The 20,447-nt window shown below is 39.0% G+C and overlaps 2 protein-coding genes across 3 annotated transcripts in view; both read right to left on the reverse strand.

The window, feature by feature from the left end:
* The window catches only part of ptgir (prostaglandin I2 receptor), a 30,588-nt gene extending 28,356 nt beyond the window's left edge, over positions 1-2,232 (reverse strand). Inside the window, exons 1-3 of the mRNA XM_040131039.1 lie at positions 2,072-2,232; positions 1,496-1,853; positions 211-1,274 (exon numbers count right to left, since the gene is read on the reverse strand). Of these exons, the coding sequence (XP_039986973.1) occupies positions 211-1,044 (834 nt within the window). The 5' untranslated portion in view covers positions 1,045-1,274; positions 1,496-1,853; positions 2,072-2,232. The remainder of the gene's footprint in view (positions 1-210; positions 1,275-1,495; positions 1,854-2,071) is intronic.
* Positions 2,233-14,276: 12,044 nt separating this feature from the next.
* Positions 14,277-20,447, reverse strand: part of calm3a (calmodulin 3a (phosphorylase kinase, delta)) — an 8,847-nt gene continuing 2,676 nt past the window's right edge. For both annotated transcript variants that reach the window (XM_040130915.1, XM_040130914.1), the window contains exons 2-6: positions 18,616-18,646; positions 18,064-18,207; positions 17,031-17,137; positions 16,351-16,486; positions 14,277-16,012 (exon numbers count right to left, since the gene is read on the reverse strand). In XM_040130915.1, coding sequence (XP_039986849.1) covers positions 15,984-16,012; positions 16,351-16,486; positions 17,031-17,137; positions 18,064-18,133 — 342 coding nt within the window. In that variant the 5' untranslated portion in view covers positions 18,134-18,207; positions 18,616-18,646 and the 3' untranslated portion in view covers positions 14,277-15,983. The remainder of the gene's footprint in view (positions 16,013-16,350; positions 16,487-17,030; positions 17,138-18,063; positions 18,208-18,615; positions 18,647-20,447) is intronic.

Genomic DNA, 20,447 nt, shown 5'->3' on the forward strand with positions numbered 1-20,447 from the left:
CCGTTCTTCGACAACTGACCAAATGACACATCAAGCGTTTGCTCTCTGATTCAGTGGTAACAGCTGAAAAGAATTACCGTGGACAGACCACAAAAGGTATTGCAGTAGTGAACCAGAGAGTGAGAGAGAGTGAACATTTTGGAAAAGGGAATATCAAGTCTGTGTGACACACAAACACATACACCGAGAGAAAGTCAAATGGGAACTTACAGTGAGCGGTAGGGAGCAGACCACAAAGATAACAGTGATGAGAGCCAGCAGCACCAGGTGGTCCATCTCCTCCTCCCCCTGTCCGAACCAGGCCAGACTCAGCCTCTTCCTCCTCCCTGTCGACCCGGCTGAGCCGCGGCGCGTCAGCTGGCTCCGGTGCATCTTGCACAGGCTGACGATCACTGAACCGTTGCACACAAACACCGCAAAGATCAGCAGTGCCATGAAGGAGGAGTAGGACAGAGAGAAGGCCAGCACCAAGTTGGCCCGGTCATCCCCTGTCGCATCCATGTCGATGAAGCACCATGTCCCGGGACAGTACTGTCTGAATTTGCCATAGCCGCTGTATGGCAGGAGGCAGAAGGCCAAAGAGAAGAGGTAAATAAAGAAGAGACTAAATTTGGCAAAGCTGCGGCGGATGTGTACAGAGTAGAAGTAAGGATGGCTGATGGCCAGGCAGCGCTCCACAGCCATGGCGCACAGGATGAGCATGGGCGCCAGGCCGAAGAAACTCATGGCAAAGCCGAAGAGGTTGCAAAGGCTTTTGCCACCCATACTTATCAGCGACATGTTGCGGGCGTAGCAGATGAACACAGGTGGGCTGAGGAGGCAGGTACCCAGCAGGTCGGTGAGGGCCAGGCCGGTCACCAGGATGCAGAAGACAGAGGACCTGGAGCGATGCTCCTTCTGGTGCACCCCGAGGATGAAGAGAGCCAGGAGGTTCCCCGCCACACCGGCCAAAAACATGATGATGCTGGTTGCTGGCTTGCCGTCCCCATTCACAGTGAGAGTGTCATTGCATGTGGTACTGTGACATGATTCGTTCGAAACCATGCTTTTGTTCGAGTCAAACTAACTGAAAAGAAATATGCCCGCTCACTGTGAACACAAGAGGGAATTCCCAAACAAGAAAGGGGAATCCTGACCTCTTGATACCATCGTCTGGTAACACAGAAGGCACGGATGTACGGTGAGAGCCATAATGCTGCGTTGACTCAAAACATGATTCGTGGTCTTTCCCTTCTCTTTCGGGCTCTTTCCTTGTAGACAATCTTGAAATCGTTCTGTGAAGAGAAATAACGCAAGAAAAAAAAAGAAAAAAAAGAAAAAAAGCTACTTAGTGCTCAGGTAGGTAACCGTTCCGAAATACAGAGACATAAAACTCTCATTCCACCAAGGTGGCATCGCGTTCTTTAGCAAACTCGTGCCTTTCCGCCTCTTGTCGGGCTGTGTGACACTCTCAGCAGTGCTCTCATCATGGTTTTAGTGACTAGCTCCCACTCACCTTTCCGTGACTCTGCCGGAAAAGCAGCAAAAACCACCAGCCACTAAAACTATTTTAAAAGTTACGGCTCCGTCCCTCTGCTCTTTCGTCCTTTCCCCCGGCTCCTTGCCTGTAAAACACGACGCGTTGCCGGCGCCAGTCTCCCCGGTTGCGGCCGTTTTCAAACTGCCGGTGTCGGCGGGCACACGATGAACTCCTGGGGACGGGGACTGTTGGAGCGGCCGCGTCTGCTCAGCGGACTGTTTTCGGCCCCACACCTCCGAGTCTCTCTCTCTCGTCGGTGCTCATCAGTCCCACCCCCTACACTGATGCACCAGAAGTCGCCGACGGATCGTTTTAAGAGCGAGACATTTAAAAGCTGAGGTGAAAGGTCAAAAAAAAAAAAAGAAAATTAGATCACAGAATGAGTAATCTGTGGATTAACATGCCCTTTCTTCCTTAATTCAAGAAACTGTACACGCCTGTGTTCAAAAATAGCAACTTGATTGGGCTGCATCATGAGCAGCCATTACAGCCAGAAACTCAAACCACATTTTATTGTCGTATAGACTGAAATAATTAACAAAACATAGATACCAATACGTTGAAATGATTAGGTTTCACTGGGCCCGGCTGTGCTGACAGACACTTTGGTCAGTATTGGCTTGTTCCCCATGTCAGCTCAGAAAAAAATGTAATCCAAGTAGTCTTTTGTGTAAGTATTTGGTTTGGCAGTGTCTCCTTATTTTTTAAAAAGGTGTTTTGGTTAGCCTTAATCTCAGCTAGTTTACATTTGATGCGGCCAACCGAGAGAGGAAGAACCAGTGCACTCTGGCTCATCATAAATGCCATTAAAGCATATTTTCCCTGCTTGGTTTCTGCTTCTCCTGCCCCGCTGGCTCGTTCTTCATTTCTGGAACCCACAGTATGCTCTCTGTTATACTGGCGTAGCCTTTGGGGAAATACCTGAGTGGAGGGAGAGGTAAATCCTCCAGCAGTGTGCGTGCTCTGGAAGAGATGGCATGCTTTGATTTAGCCCTCGGGGTTTAGAATATTGTGGAATAATGTGCTGTCAAATATTTAAAAAATCTGAAGAGCGTCTGACAAAAGTGGAACCAGAGACAAGCTGTTCAAATAACACTCAGAACACCAGTGCTCATACAATATGGCAGGTGCACAACAACAAGGGGGAAAGATGTATTCAGTTGCAAAATAACACAAATACATTTTTTTTTAAAAACCTCTTTTACAAATGGAAGTCCTGTATTCAAAACTTTACTTAATTAAATTTACAGGAGTATCAACAAAATATACTTAAGGAATTTAAAGTAAAAATACTCATTATGCAGACTATCCCCTTTTCAGAATGTAACATTGTATCAATTGTATTATCCGTTTTATTTATATAGTTAAACATCAACCTTTAACTAGCATTTAATTTTTTTAATGTTGTTTAATGTTCTGGTTGGACGTGGAGCTAATCTTAACAACCATATTGTTTTGTAATTTGATTGATAATAATGAATATTTTTTTAATGTTTTGGAGGAAAATCCGCAAAGTAACAGAGAAACTTTCGTAAGATAAATGCAGTCTAATATTTCCCTTTAACATGCGGTGGAGTCAACGTATAAAGTATCAAAACTGTACTTAAGTGCAGTGGCTGACAAAATGTGCTATCCATGACTGCAAGAGCAGGATGACCTGGTGCTTTGCTGTGCCACTTTCCAAACCAATCAGTTTGGCCCCAAGGGGCTGTGACATTATTCATTTTGTCCACCCAAGCCCCACTGATAGATGTTGTGAATATTTGTTTTAAGTAGTCTGATTAAGCAGGCAGAGATGCTACAGTTACAGCCTGCAGTCTCTTTGTAGGTTTGTGTTGATGTTGACACATTCTGTTTTCAACTAATGATCCGGATTAGACACTCTGTTAGCATTGTTTCACCAGTTACAACATACACCTTTATAATTATTCTCAGGATTTTTCACACCCTTGATAATCTTATTGGTACAGTACATGTAGTTTAATGTAATGCATGACTCCCAGCATATCTCCACACAAACCGTGCGGAGGTTTAATCAGATAGAATACGTGAAAACGCCTGTGCGTGTGAATAGGGACTTTTAACAAAAAAAATGGCATAATTTCCACTGGGGGACATTTCCCCCTCACTTCTCAAAGTCCTAATCTTGTCCCCCCTCACTGTTGGCTTTTTTACTAAGCATTGTCCTCTGACAGTCCAGCCAATATAGTCCAATGTAAAAATGTCGATACGCTCACCTAAGCTGCCTTCAGTTGCTGAAAGCAATGCGCTTAAGCAGAAGCAAGTTCTTGGCCCTGGGTTATCGCCTCTTATGCGGCATAAAGGCTGCCCCGATTTGTTGGTGAAGGTTGTTTGGGCTGTATGCAGCCTGAAAGGAGTAGCCTGCCTGCAGAAACTGCTCAGGGGCTGAATAAAAGGCACTGCCAGCTGCATTTTTGGGTTAATATTTATATTGACTGCTAATATTCTTCTAAAAAGATGTTAGAATTGAACATCAGTCGAGGACAAGACAGTAGAGCACAGCACTCTGTGTAGGAGAGATGCAAATGCAACATTATTAATCAAAGTAACAGGTATCTTAAAGGAAACTAAAAAATGTTTTGGATTAATACATTAACAATACAGAGGTTTACATAGACCATTTTTTTATACTACCATTATTATTGTTAGCACAATAACTAATTTATCATTATTAGTTATTCTGTATATAAATGCAGGAAATAAATAGCATGTATTTACTTAATTGTGTGCACCCAACTACGCCCTTGTTAGAAAGCAAACTCAATTATCTGAAAGCAAACTTGCTAGACAATATGAATGACCATACGACAATCAGAGCTGCAGGTTAAATTACAGAACAACACGAAACCAAACAAAGGGCAATTGCTTTAATATGTTGGTCATAAAATGGCACAAACACGCATCATGAACACATCTCAATTTCCCTGGATTCAGGGTGAAATAATGATGAAGCCATTTCCATGCCCCTTAATGGTTTCTTTTCATGACACCTAAAATAAGATGTAGCACCAATAAAACCATCACAACCAAGAAAATAGCGATGAATACAAACTGCTGCATAGTAATTAAATTTTGTGGCTCAGTTTCCAGGCTCAGTAATTGTACTTGCTTGCTTCCTGCTGCTGTTACTGTAAATGACAGAACGGTGTAGTGGCAATGTTTAATTCTGGATGGGGTGATGGAGATCAAGTTGCTCCTTGTTTTACAGACGGTAAATGAAAGTGACGATGCACAGACACACAGCTGGTAGTGGGAGGTAGTTTGCTGTCATGGGCCACTGCGATATTGTTAAACAAAGACATGCAGGTATTTGTTTTGTTTTGTTTTGTTTAATCTTCTTCTCAGTTTCACTCCACCTTTCCATTCCTCACTCCCTCGCTGACAAACAAAACTCTAACTTACTTTTAAACTACCAAGGGGCACCTTAAGACATGGGATTCAAAACGAACACATAAATACTTGCACATTTTCCCCAAAGCAGGAGCCCAGTTCATGAAAATACCAGCTGAGACAGATGGATGGATTAGTGGATAATGGAAATGGATGGATGAATGTATGGCTGGGTGGAGGGACGGGTGCACGGATGGATAGATAGATGATGGATAGATTATGGATGGATGGATAAGTAGGTAAAAGGGTGAATGATGAAGCAATGGATGGATTGATTGATTGATAGAAAGATCATGGACGAATGGAATGATGAAAGGGTGAGTGGATGAACTATGGGATGGATTGATGGATCAATTAATGGATAATAGTAAAGAGATAGATGAATGTTTGGGTAATGAATAAACATATGGATGGATGGATTAATTGATAATATTAGAGAGCTTGATGGATGGAGGGATGGACAAATGACAACATAGAATACTTTTATTTTAGCGGCATAACAACCAGGAAGTCTAAGATGCATTAACTACTCATGTTGTTTTTTAATGGTATACCTTCATCAGAGTGAAAAATGAAAACATATTACATAATATTGAAAACACAGTGATTTGTTTGAGATCTGGCTGAACGCTGTACTGGAAGACAGATTTGGACATCCAAAGTCCAGATGAATGCTGTTTTAATGAGCCGTATTTTTCCTTTTCCCTTTGCTTACTAGTGACTGCCAAATATGTAGTAATAATGAGCAGGTGCAGTAAAATACCCAAGATACAGCTACTTTCAAGTACGTCCAACAATTGACTGGACATGAACAGAAACTGTCTCACCATAAGATGGATATGCTTGGTCCGGTAAGCATCCATTCCTATTGGGCTTCCTTAAACTCATTCTAGCATAAATGAGGTGTCATGTCAAATGTCAACCTCTGGCTTGTTTTTCTGTCAGTAAAGGAATCAGCATTGCTCGCTGGTAACATACATGAAGAATGTCCCTTGAGAGTCACAGCAAAGAAATAGTAGCTGACGTACTTGTGTCATTTTCAGGAAAATGCCCAGTGTCAGTATGAACTTGAGCACATATCATAATTCACTGGAAGACAGTGGGATTATAACAATAGACTTTCATGACCACAATTATTAAACATATGGAGCTCGGGGAATTCTGGTCTCGGATATTTTTGTCAGACTTTTTCATGCCTAATTGAAAGCAGAATGTTATGGGTGCCCAAGAGATGAATATAAAGTAGAGGTTTTAACTCATATATGTAGAGATTTGAAAAAGCTCTCACAACGTTAGTTCTGATTTGATTAAGAAAAAGGTCACATTTCACGTATGTATGTCTGTATGTACTGTATGTTACGTATAGCGTTGTGTGTGAATGTGTTATCATATTTAGGTCCAACTCCGCAAAGAAACTCACCCTGAGGAGAGGGATAGAAGCATGTGTGTATGAGAGAGAGCATGGCAGAGAGAACAAAAGGGATTTCCATGTATTTGCATATCTTTTATAATATTTTTATTCTGTGTGATTGCCATATTTGTAATAGGGAATCAGTACCGTTAGTTTTCATTGATTAAGAAGTGTCTAAGTCATTTAATGTGAATAACCAAATTATTTAATCTGCCAGCACATGTTTTTCATCTGTGCATGTCATGAAGTCCTGGAAGGCACGAGTTACTGGCTTCCAGGAATTAATTTCCTCCTTTGTGTTTGTTTTTACATTCAGAAGACCAGCAATGCAAAACTGGTTTTAAGATCCGTAATAGTAAACAATGTTCAGTGAGCCGGACCTGATGTTGACTGTAAAGACTTAAGGAGGAGATGGTTACGGAGATGGTGCTGATGTGAACGGGGAGACCACACGTATGTACACACACACATACCAAAAATACTTTGGGTGTATTTGAGCTTCCAGTACACAGCAGTTGTGCTTAAGTCCAATTATAGTTGGGATCTCATATGTTTACCAGAGAATTAGCAACTTATGGTTCCAAAGTATAAGTTTGTGTTTTTCATGCTCACTATCCCCCCCAAGACCCTCAAAGGATAAGCGATATAGCTACTGGATGGATGAATGGACTTTATCTTTCTATACACGATATTTATTTGTCGGTATTTATAAGTCCAACAGCTTGATCACTTGAATAAGCACTATCTGGTGACCACTCCAACACAACTGCTTTTAATAAAGCTGTAATCAAGAATTTCCTCCGAATTTGAGATCTTGCTAGATTTAAGCTGTTCTCTTTTACATGTTTTTCTGTTTCGGTCATCAGACAATGGACAAAGTATGAAATGGTGACTGTAACCCTGCGCATTAATACTACGCCTTAACCATATCCAAGCTGCTGCTCTGCACTGCTAAAATCCTGATTTTATAACAGCAATGTGACCTGACAAAATCCCCATACACATAAGTGAAAGACCAGGGCTGTGCTGTGATTTCTGCTATATCTATTTGTAAAATAATTACTCACATTATAAAATGATCACTCACAGAGAAAGTTCAATTAACTGAGCAGCAACCAGTTGACATTAAAAACGTAAATAGTCCATCAACATACATATTGGGTGTAAAAACAAAAAAACAAAAGAATGTACTACTCAAACTTAGCATGTACACTTGACATTTTAAGTTCTGTAAACTGAATTCTGTGGCTTGACAATGAAAAACTAGCCAAGGCTCATTTACATTAAATTAATTTCAGAATAAAATACAAGAACTCCATCTGAGTTCACCTATTGATTACATTTTCTAATTCTATATTGTTTAAAGGAGAGCTTTGCTTAAGACTGAACCATCTACCCCAAAATGGCAAAATATAGAGTGCTGACAAACATTTGACAGGCATTTCATAACACACCCACACATACAGTTATGGTACAGTGGTAATTTATACAGAAACAGACTGGACTCTCCCAATCCAGTAGACAATACACAGGCACCTATAATAGAGAAATAATGAGCCAGGCCTGCAATGGCTTACCTTGTTTGATGTAATTCAAACCATAATGGAATTTGAAGATGTTTTCTCTGCTAACAGAGGTTGTTTTTTCAGGAGCTTCACTTGCTGTAATCTCCGTTTTAACAGGCGTCAGCTGGCACGCACATTGACTCAGGCTATGCATCCCGCATACCAAGTGACAATAATGATGCCAAACCCAGTCAACAACATACACAGTACTGTACAAACTTTGATGATTTGCTCTCCTCAGAGCACATGACCAAACACAACATACATTTTTAGGGATGTTTGAACAAAAACATATATTAAAATCATACCCAAAACAGAAACATACAAAAGTAAAATACACCAACGCATTTTTCAGTTCTATGTCTTAGGTCTATACTTTCATAGACCTAAAAATCTAAAAATCTCCCTTCCATCGTTGAAATTGGAGGCTGCATCTGACAGTTTTTCTAAGACTCTGAAACAAAAATCTCGACAAACACGGCCTCCTCAGGCAGCAATTGTCCAGGTGTGCGGGGACGTGACAGTAAGCAGGGTTTGTACTCTTCTCTTCCTCATTCCTCACTCAGCGACTTCCATCACTTTTCATTTGCACAAACAAATGCTACACCTTGAAAGCTTTGGAGGAAAGACTGTTGGAAAGTGGCCGCTGTTTCCCTGCATCCCCATCCGTAAAATTCACCGCGTGAAAACCACAAAAAACACACAAAAGACACCCAATTCTCGGAAAGAGATATCGGGGGTGATTTAGTGATCCCCTTTGGAGCACCTGTAGTTTAAGTATCACTTAAGCCTTTTGATGTGGTCAGACAACACAGCGTAGGATCTACTTTGTTTGAGGCATATTAAGACCATCACAGATACGCAAATCTTTGCATTGTGAGCTCCAAGGACTAAAAAATGAAATACCAGAGATGATACCCAGAAAAATCCAGATTACCTCTGAATGCACAAATAGGTGGAAATTACATCATGTACCTCAAAGTGAAATTGACAGCACTCAGCCCAAAGTGAAATACCACTTCAGCCTTCCCTTACTCTCCAAGACAAGAAAAAGAAAGGCTGTAGTTCCCCTTTTTAGCAGTGTTGGAAGTAAGAAGTTGTCACTTCTCTTTTTGTTCTCTTTTGCATGAGCTTTCCAGTAACAGACAGTTACCAAAGTGTCATGAGTTTAGCGGGGGCACAGTCCCGGTATCTGCTTTCAGCTTGGTTTCCCCTTTAAGCAGAAAACAGAAACAGGCTCTGATATGTGGATTAAAAGATGATGATGAAAAGTTGGGTTTTTGCCTCTCATGTGTCACGGTCCTCAGCCTTGTGATGATGGACCCACCACCACAAAAACAAGAATTTCAAAATGTTTTCCCTCAGATTTTGTTTCCAGCATCAAGAATTTGCCAAAAGCAGGTGGTCTGTATTTGCATCCAAATGTATTCTTACAACACTAGTGTCCCACGGTTTCACCAATCTTGTCTTTAAAGTTAACATGTTTATGATTTGTTGTCAGTAAACTGTCATGTCTGCCTGAGTCTAAAATGTATTTTTAACCTTTCCTAGAACGATTATTATTGTGCCGAGCACACAAGTGAATTTAGAACAAACACCAAACAATCACTACAGTTACGCAGTTTTATTTATCCAGTAAATTTTTCGCTATTACAATATGCCTGAGTGGTTTTTATTGGACACACACCACATTTCACTATAGGAATGAAAAATAAAAAACAGAGCCCCATTGTGGTCTGTAATTAGAAAAGGGTCTTGGTGGGAATTTCCCATCTAAAACCACTTTGGTGATAGACTGATAGGGTAAAAAAGTTATGAGAACAAACCATATAAAGCCAAGAGGATTTTCTCCAAACAAATGGTCTCTTTGAGTGTCACACATCATTTTCTCTTATTGATTCAAGCGCATAGTTTTCCAAAGTCGGCTCATCCATAATCTCATTTTAAATACCACAGTCATTTTCTAAACAGTGACTATCATTACATTGTGTTTTATTATCATTATATTTTAATAACCTAAAGTGATTTTAATTTGGAAAACTGATAGGAAAATGTTATGCTTAGCAGATTATTGTTTATTAAAATGTTCTATGAACATTTCTTAGTACCATAGTGAGCACACAGCAGGGATTGAAAGGCAGTGCTAGACACATTGTAATCATTATATTCACATGTGAATGGACGGTGATATCAAAAAATGTAATACTTTTTCCTGACATAGTACACATCTTCTCAGTCAAGTTGTTGCTGGAATACGCTCTTGATGTGACGACTCTTCCCAAGGTTGTTTATGAGAAGCACATAATGAACATTTCTTATCAAGCATTCAGTAGAGATGGCACAGATCCTGTTCATTCTCTAGTTAGGTCTGCCTGATTTTCCCATTTTACAAACTCTTCTGTCATTCCAGACCCTGTCACTCTCATCTGCCCTGCAGTAACCCCAGTCCCCACTGCCGTTCCAAGTCACCTGCTCTCCATTCCCTCATTGTTTCCAAAGTGGTTATACTGGTCCAGTTTTGTTTATTCCCTACCAGATTATCTACACTGTCTTCATTGTCGTAGCTATCCAGCCTTTTTCCCTTTGTGATTACCTGCCTGATCTCGGACTTTTTCTTTTTCTATTTTATAGAATAAAACTGACCACATTTTTTTTTAAAGTTTGTGCTTCCTTGGGAAATTCCCACAAAACACTAAAAGAGGGGGTGTCCTGGCGGTCGAGGGGCCAAGACGGATACCACAAAACCACAGCATCCCCGGTTTGATCCCAGCCAGGGACCTATGTTGCATGTGTCCCCATGTTTCCTGTCTGTCTCATCCAATCAACTGTCCAAAAGAGAAGAGAATGCCAAAGAAAAAGATCTTAAAAGAAAAAAAAAAAGAACAATTGAAAGAGAAGGTTTAAATATGTTCTCACACATCTATAAAGATTTGAGTAAATTAACTGTATCCTTTTGTATTACACAAAGGAAACATTTTATAACTAGAAGGAAGTTCAAACTGGTTTGACAAGTTGTCACATAGTTTATTTATTAGCTAATTAGCTCCCTCCTCTCTGCATAACAGTGTGTTAACCAGCAGAGTCTTTAAAACAACTGACTTAGACCCCACCCACAAGGTCCCAAAATTAACTAGATGAGCTGTAAGATGATTAACAGGGTAGGAAGGCAGAAAAAAAAACGTTTCTTCTGCACAAAATAGGTTATTTTTGTATACTTTTTACTCAAGTAAACCACTCTTTGGCTGAACACACAACCACAGCAGACGTATGCAACCTGTGACAAGAAGTGACAAGTAGACAGCTTCAAAATACAGGATCACAAGCGAAAAAGGGTGGGAATCGTTGTTTTACCAGCTCAGTTTTTCTGAAGGAGAATGAGACATGTTGGGTGGATATCCAGCCAGAGACGAAATAGGGGGATCGAGTATGGCTGTAGATGTGAGGAGAGCTAGGATTGAGCTGCTGAAACAAGGCACACTCACCCCTTAAAAACTATTCTGTATGTATGTTTGATTCAGTAGAACATGAATGTGGTGATTAATTCAGCCTGGCTCGATGAGCAGAGTATTTGCTGTGCATCGTTTCACTTCACCTTACTTCTATTTGTCATAATAAGCTGGTGCAAATCAGAAAAGATTTTCTGAATGTCCAAACATTCACAGCCAGAAAGCATAGCAATGGTAGTTGTAGGATGTCAGGTGATTTTGAAGACAATAAAGGAAGACAATATGTGTGTAGGAGAAAGCAAAAGTGTTTACAGTGCTTTAATTTGGTCACGTGCAAAGTGAGTGAGGGTGGCAAGAAGCATGTGATAGTGAATGGTTTCAGGGGAAGGAGACAGAAGACGGTGACAAAAAGGGAGATTCTGTGTATATTGGACATATTCTTGAAACTTCTTGAACTATACAAACATATTATTCCTAAAATAGTTGCATAATTCAGGAGTCTGCATTGCACAGTACAGTTTACATAATAGTCCATAAGCCTCTCCCCCCAGGCATAATGAGAGTGAAAAAGAATACTCTTGTGTTTCTCAAGGGAAGGGGTGATTAGGTTACATTGCACAGTGTACACAATCATGGGTAGTGGGTGTAGTATACCCAAGGATCCCACAAATGAGTTACCATATAATTCATGCATGCACGTGCACACACACACCCATATTTATACACAGGAACAAACACTTATTGCGGTCTTATTTCTGCATTTTGAGAAGAACACGCTGGCTCAAAGCAAGCATCGTTTAATCACCTTTATCTGAAAACTTCAGTTACAGTGTCTTATGTCCTTCCGGCATCAACCACACTGTGCTGTATGTGTGTCTCTTGGCCCAAATTAGACGTTGCAAGTTGAGTTAGAAGTCTGTGAAACAACCCCACCTAGTGTTGAAGCTACGGTTAAAATCCATTGCTACTAGATCATGTTTGTGTTGGCAATGTTTATAGGCCACAGTCTGTACATTGTCCAGAACTTGACTAGGTTGACTTTCATTCATGTAATATGTCAAAGGTATTTGGTTCAAGAAAAGTGTGGATTGGAAGCTTGGTTAAAACTGATCTTGTGGCCAACAGTGGTGGAAAGTACCTAGGTACATTTAATTAAGTTTTAAAAGTCAGTACAGCTTTGATTTACTTAAACTTGAGCGTTCAAATTCCATTAGTCTACTTTTACTTCACTAAATTTCAGAGAGAAATATTGTACTTTTTAGTTCATTTGACAGCTATACTTACTGATTGCATTTTAGATTATGATTTTACATACAAAGCATATGATCAAATTAAAAAAAAGTTGTTATAAACTACACAAGTGAAGTTAAAATTGGCACTAATTCGACCAACTACACAAATAAAATGCTACTTACAATTCACATAAATGCATCAGTACTAATAATATAATATACAATAATATTCATTCTAAATACACCTTCCACCACTGGTGACCAAACACCTCAAACACCCCAATATTAGCTAATTCTATAAATACTGTCGTTCAGGACAAGTACTTTGGATCCTTTACTTAGGTAAAAGTAGTAATACCACACTGTTAAACTACTCATTTACAAGTAAAAGTCCTGCATGCAAAATTTTACTAATGTAAAAGCAGAGAAGTTAAAAGTAAACTTAAAGTAGAAGTTGTATTATTGTATTACTGGATCATTAATATTAACAAATTAACATTTAAGCAGTAAATTAATTGTTTGAGGCGAAGCTAACTTTACCATTTTTATACAGTATACTGTTGGTCAGCTTAATCTATAATATTGCATCATATTTTATAAAGTCATCACATCTTCTGTATTTACTTGTAATCTGAAAAGTAGGTAATGATAGCTGTCACATAAAGGTAGTGGGGTTAAAAGTATATTTCCCTCTGACATTTAGTGGAGTAGAAGTAAAAAGTAGCACAAAATCAAAATGTGTGAAGTACATTAAAATTGTACTCAAGTAAAGAACATGAGTAGATGGACTTTGATGATTTCCACCACCGGAGATAATACTTTACACTGGCAGCTTTTTGTAAAATAAATCTTATATCCAAATAACTCCACTTTATCACCCAAATGTAAACACTGGACACTCCTTTCATGTTGGATTTGTATTCAAAGTGCAGCTGATGAAGCCAGCATATCATTAAAAAAAAAAACAAACTATCACTCTCACTGCTCCCTGTGAGAATTATATTATTACACAACACTGTTGGAGTTACACAACAAGAGAGGTGTAATCACACCTGCCTGTGCCCGTGATGCTGTCGTTCTTATTGTCCTGCTGAGTCTGCTCCGGCTTCCTAAGTCATTTACTTTTATCTCCTTAACCACACGATAAGCATGTGGACACACATCCCATCACTTCGGGCCTGCTCCAGTTAAAATCTCATCCCATTGGCTCTTGGTCTCGCCTGTCAGCAAGAAGGCCAGCACTCCCGTGTCTTCATTTAGTGTGTGTGGGTGAGAGGTCATGACCCTTGCTGCCCTGGATTACCACAGGCTCCTGTAGCAATCTCATGAGCCGCTAAATATAGCCTTTGCCTGGGATAGTTTCTCCAGTGAAGGCTAGGATGACCTGCCCTGACCCAATCTGAGGCTATCTGGACGAGATTAGCGCTCCTTTCTAGCACAGGGACACAGGCAGAGAAAGGATATAGTGCAATATTATTGAGTGGCTTTTGTGAACTTCTTTTTCGGTCATGTTATAGAGTATGGTCTAGATCTGCTCTATATGAAAAGTGCCCTTAGATGACCTCTGTTGTGATTTGACCTTATACAAATAAAATGTACATCACTTCAGTCATTGGCTTGAAACCAGTAGGGTGTGTGCCTGTGTAAACGGACTCATGTTAGATTAAGCATAACAATTAAATGCAGGTGAAGTAAAGCTCAGTCAATTTATTAATTTATGGAAAATATATCACATCTTTACATTTTTGAGATACCTTCAGAAGTTACCAGTCCATTTACCATTTACTCCCAAACATCTGAATCAGAGGAAGCCAAATACAAAGCCGCGGACAGAGCAGGATTTAAGTTTTGTACTTTGAGGAATCAAAGACACCTCAGCTAACCTGCTCCCTTAAATTTAGCCAACTGTTCAAAAACCTAACACTGAAACCAATCTAGCATCTAAGGCTGAACCCTTTGCTACAACCCCATTTCATCCCCATCTGAATGTCCCATTCTAAAAAGCCCAAATTAAACACATCACCCCCACCACAAGTAGTTATTTGTGAATATACACTATATGTATTCTGTTCAGTAAAACAGCAAGCAGAGTGAAGTTTGAATAACCAGACTACAAATTTAAGTTCAGACACCAACAAGGACGAGAAATTAGTGAAACATATGAGTTGTTATAGCAGCAGCAACAGTGACATTTGGTTTCAATTTCATCTTTTAGAACAAAACCTTTGTAATATCCACATGGTTTATACCAAAGTGCAAATATTTTCAACTGCATGTATTTTTATGTTACTATATTAAGTAGATTTATAATATTATAATGAACTACGAGTCTTGCAAGAAGGTTGAGGCGTTTTTTGAATATTATGGCACATTTCAAAACCAAAGAGAAAACATGTCACAGGTCATTTACTACAACAATAGGCAATGCAAACTTTACGATACACTAATATATATAGATATATTTTGTGACCAAAGTTTGTCATCAATACATTAATATTTGAGAACACATTTATAAAGCATTACAACAATATTGTATCATCAGGATATCTGTTTGCAAAACAAATGTATTAGCTGCAGTCCTCAAGTGTTTTCACATTAATCGTCCCGAAGCAATACAACATACTACTGTCTCCGAACAGTGCTGCGGGCAATGTAAAGCCCACGACTCAAAACAAGACAATATAACATCCCCAAGGGGAAAAAAAAAACCTTCAGCACTTTTCAGTCTCTCATTCTTGTCCGAACTCTTCAAGGTATAAGAATTCTCATCTGATACCGAGCACCAATGAACACCCTACATTGCAACTATTTGCTCTTGCAATAATCAATGGTGACACAAATTTTACAGATATATAGATATATATTTATGTATATACCTCCAGTGTGTACACAATCTGACCACTACCTCTGATGGGATCAGAGCTTCCTTGTTGTGACAAGAGACCGCCACAGAAAGGGTGCATGCAAGAAGAGTATTCAATTCAGTGTTAGGAGAAAGTCGATTTTCTTTCTTGAAGATTAATGGGAAAGAATTAAATAGCCAGCTTCTCTATACGAACTGTGGCATGGGTTCCTATCCCTCTGCCTTTTCAGTGTTGCTCTTTCCTCTAAATTAATCAGGAGCTGGGTGACTCAGCAGAATCTTGGTCTGAAGTACGGGGGCTTCGGCCCTCTTAAAGCTTGGTCCATTAACTTCCCTAGGGATTATTCTGTTGGTGTTTGCTAAACAGATACCTTAGAAGTAGTTGGATGTACTGAAGCACAAATTGCAAAATTCTACAGATAAGAAATTCTGGGTGGGAAGTTAGTTTATCATTTGATAATTGTTCCTTTTTTTGGTTCTTAAAGACAGTGATCTTAGGAGGACAAGCGATGTTGAGAGCTATTTCAGTGTTCTCTTCACTTGGCGGTCATCATCTGGACAAACTCTGTAAAGAGCAGAAAACAATGCTTAAATGACAGGTGAGAATACCCAAGTTTTGGCAGCTGTTAAGGGCTTTTGTTACAAGAAATTGTTAAAATTATGTGAAAGCCTATCATTAAAGTTATTGTACATTTTTCCTGGCGTCTATCTTACTAATACAACAATAAATGTGTTCCTTGTTCTAATAAGGTTTCAGCAAAAACATGAAGTTTAGGGCATAGTGAAAGCAAGTGGCAAAGAGAAAATACACACAAAGTAACAGAGTTGTAATTAGTGCAAAACTGTTATGTTTTCACATCTTAGCATCAAAAATGAAGAAAGCAAACAAAAAGCATATCTCACCCTCATAGTTGACCTGACCATCGCCATCAATGTCAGCCTCACGGATCATTTCGTCCACCTCCTCATCGGTGAGCTTCTCACCTAAGTTAGTCATGACGTGCCGCAGCTCTGCTGCACTGATGTAGCCATTACCATCCTGCAGGCGGCAACAGAAGAAATTCTGTTATAGTATTTATTTACCATTTTACATAAGAGCTAAGAGTCAAATACCAGTGAAGTCAGTTATGACTATTACGATAATCTCTACGGATTTGTCAGTGCCAAAAAAAAATTACTATTGTCTTCACCTGTGATGTAAGTTACGTTTATGATTTGGCTGAACTGTAGGTCTTTAGCATCGCCTGTACTTAGAGCTGAATGCTAAACATTTGTTGTTAACTAGCTAAAGATGATTTTTTCAGCTAGTACAGAGACATCAACTAAAAGCCTTTTATTGGACCCAAGATCTGGTCAAATGAAAATAAAACATTGTGTGACAGCCAAACATCATCCACAAATCGGCTTTGAACAGTCTCTCTCTAATCATACAGGAACATATAATATAAAGGGGTTTGAACTTGTTTTGTCTTGCTATCACAAGGACATAACAAATACACAAACTGATCTGTGGCAAACAAAGAACTGCTAATTTTGTTGAGTGGTACTAGTTAATATTCTCTGTTAGCTCAGTCCTAACACACCTTGTCAAAGACTCTGAAGGCTTCTCTGATCTCCTCCTCACTGTCTGTATCTTTCATCTTCCTGGCCATCATGGTCAGGAACTCAGGAAAGTCAATTGTACCATTACCTACACAGTCATACAAACAGAAAAAGGGTTTTAATTCATTAATGAGCAAAACTGTTGTGTATCACTACATAGCTTGCCCACCAGAGAGTGCTGACAAGTTTACAGTGTATCTTTAAACTGTAAAATGTTCTGCTCAGTAGATATCTTGTTCAGAATTCTTTAATAACCAAATCTGAGGGATCACTTTTTTTACTCTCAAGTATCAACATTAGATCTGACTGGGCTCTAGTCCAAAGTGTCCTTATAACAGCTTTGATTGTTTCCTTAGTGTAATCACCATACCAGACTGTATATCAGTTCATCAAAATTTAATGAGATGCAGTCTTGCATCGTATGACATCATGCAATTTTAGTGAATTACAAGAGGAGTGGTGAGAAAAGCAGTAAATTAGATAGAATAACATTTTCACACACGACTTTAAATTTCATATATTAAGAAGATGCCCCATAGTAAAGGTCATTTATAAAGGCTACCATGCCAGTGATGTTACAGGCCTACCAATTGCCACAGTGTCCGTTTTGATACTACCATTGTGGGGCACCAAAGTTGAGAATTTTCTGAATCGAGATTTAGTGGCATTAAATTTAAGTAATTTGGTTTCATGCATTTTTTCATTTAGCATAAGATAAATGTCAGAAATGTATTTACTGAGATTCTGGCCTTACAAATGGGTTAATAGGGAGGGGTCATTTGACAACGGCAGTCAACAGAGAAAACTGATTCTTCTTAAAAAAGATGTCATGATGGTAATTTAAAGCCAAGTGCTTGTGCTAACACCCTTAATATCTCCAGACTGCATGTACTGGCAAAAATTCCCAGTAAATTACTTTCCGGCAAGAGGAAAATTTGACAAGAAGATGATTGTAGTAATTTTAAGTTTAAAAAAGTATATTTTTTTGTATGCATTTATACTTTTCCTCCTCACCATCAGCATCCACCTCATTGATCATGTCCTGCAGCTCAGCCTCAGTGGGGTTCTGTCCCAGAGAGCGCATCACAGTGCCAAGCTCTTTGGTAGTGATTGTACCATCACCGTCCTTGTCAAACAGTGAGAACGCCTCCTTGAACTCTGTACATTAACAGAAACTAACATCGTTAGTATGCCATGATTATTCAGGTTTGATACAGACGCTTCACTTTTAATCTTTCAAGTAGTCTGAAAAGAAAAACATGTTTCACATCAAGCCAAGCTTTTCATGTGAGATTTTATCCTGGGACTTTTGACTGAAAATCCTGCAGATTTTTGTTTTACACATCACCACGGTCTGGTTAACATCTAAGGAATTCATTGGATTGTAATTAACTAGTTAGCAGGATGGGAGCATAAACAGGACCAGACCTGAACCACCAGCTTACATCCTCATAAAACCTCTGGTTCTATTAATCTCTTAGAAGCCTTAGTTTCTATGGTTTGGTTGGTGAGTTAAGGAGCTGCTAAAGATAAAACAAACCAAACACAGTTAAGGTATGCACTCACCAGCAATCTGCTCCTCAGTCAGCTGATCGGCCTGTTAACAAAAGCATAACACATTGATAAAGCATTGACAGTCCAGGATGAAAATACTCTTTTTGGCAGTCCTGTTTATGATGGTTCTTTAGACTGATGCAATTATTAATCTTTAAAAAAGCAGTAGAATGTGAGTTTATCTGACTGTATGATAGGGCAGACTTAAATTAATACACATCTAGAAATGACAATACAAACATTATGCAGCCAACAAATCAATAAGTATCATGCTGTCAACAATAAAATAACACCATTGAAGTCTAATGAAATGCAATCTTTTTTTTTCCGCTATAATTGCTTAAAAACAGTGACCCACCAGCACCCCGTCTTAGACCACACCCCGACCCTCTAACAACCCTATACAAGAATTGTTGGCAGAGTATTGAAAAAAATCAAAACATTTTTCATTGTACAGGCTACATAAACCTATGCAAACCATTGTTCTTAGGGTAGGCAAACTATAAAAAAATTTAAAATAAAATAAACACCCAACTGTGATTAGTTAAAACACTATGGGTTAAAAATCTAAACACACAATTTGAAAAACGGATTTTGATCCCTTCATATTGCATCTACGGCTGTATTTGCTTAAACACCTTGACAGAGAACCAGAAGTCTGACTACTAGTTACTTCCAAAGACATAACATTGTCCAAGTTGAGTCAGAAATTGCTTCCATCTAATTCACTACACTTAGTCTACTTTCATTATGATTTTTGTGAAAACCATAAAACTAACCAGAGATGATATGGAGGGTCTTTCGAGATCTGGGCTTTCGTTCGAATTTACCATAACCATGACACTAGCTGCACACTTGCATTAAGATGTAGACTGTGAGTAGTCTGCAGTATGTTCCAAACAGTCTTTCCTTTATCGCATCAACTCAAGACATAACAGGACAACTCATGGGGGAGATGATCTTGCTGAAAAAGAGAAGTAAACTTGTGCCCATCTCTTCATATTTCTGTTTTTAGTTTAGAGTTCTGTCATGATTAGACATAATGTAAATTCAAGCTGATAACAGCTGCTGTTCATTTTGGAGGTCCAAACTACAAACTCTTTACAGCCACCTTACACATCCTACAGAGGGTGAGGGTTTGATACTCAAAAGATTCATTTTGCGTGGATATGACTTAAAAATCTTCAACAAAATAATTAAAGAAATAAAATTTAATCAGCCCAATGAGAAGCACTTGCAGCAAACTCCACTGTCTAAAAAATTTAAACAAATCTGCCAATGCAAATGCAATCCAAAACAAACTAATTCAAAACAGAATTGAAATGATCTAACAACTGGAACCATACAATGCACAGACGTACCTATAGACTTTGCTTGCAGATGCAAAGCAATTTAAAAAAAAAAACCGTTAAACTACTGTTTAACCCAACTGTCTTTTCTTAGGTGGGCGCTTAATAAAGGACAAATTGATCACTGGGCCATATATTCCACTAAAGCTGGAATTTTATACAATACAAGATTGGCCTCTTGTAGTCTATTTTATCTAAAATTTAAGACTTGTTGCGTTATTGGAATAAGACAATTAAGTAGATATGCTCACAGAAGGTGCATGTTTCTTTTCTTTTAAGAAAAACACACATCTGTCCATACCTGCTGCTTTTAAATTGGTTTTACCACTTTTACTTGTAACAACACATGGATACGTTTGCATTCATACACTTAACACATTTTTCAACTTAATCTGAGAGGACATTCTATCATCCCTGTGAGGTCTTAGCAGGCCTGTCTAAGTCAGTCAACATGCCCACTTCAGGCTGAGAAAGTGTGATGAGGGACGTGTATAA

This window comes from Xiphias gladius, chromosome 7, assembly GCF_016859285.1.
Source record: "Xiphias gladius isolate SHS-SW01 ecotype Sanya breed wild chromosome 7, ASM1685928v1, whole genome shotgun sequence".
Lineage (NCBI taxonomy): Eukaryota > Metazoa > Chordata > Actinopteri > Istiophoriformes > Xiphiidae > Xiphias > Xiphias gladius.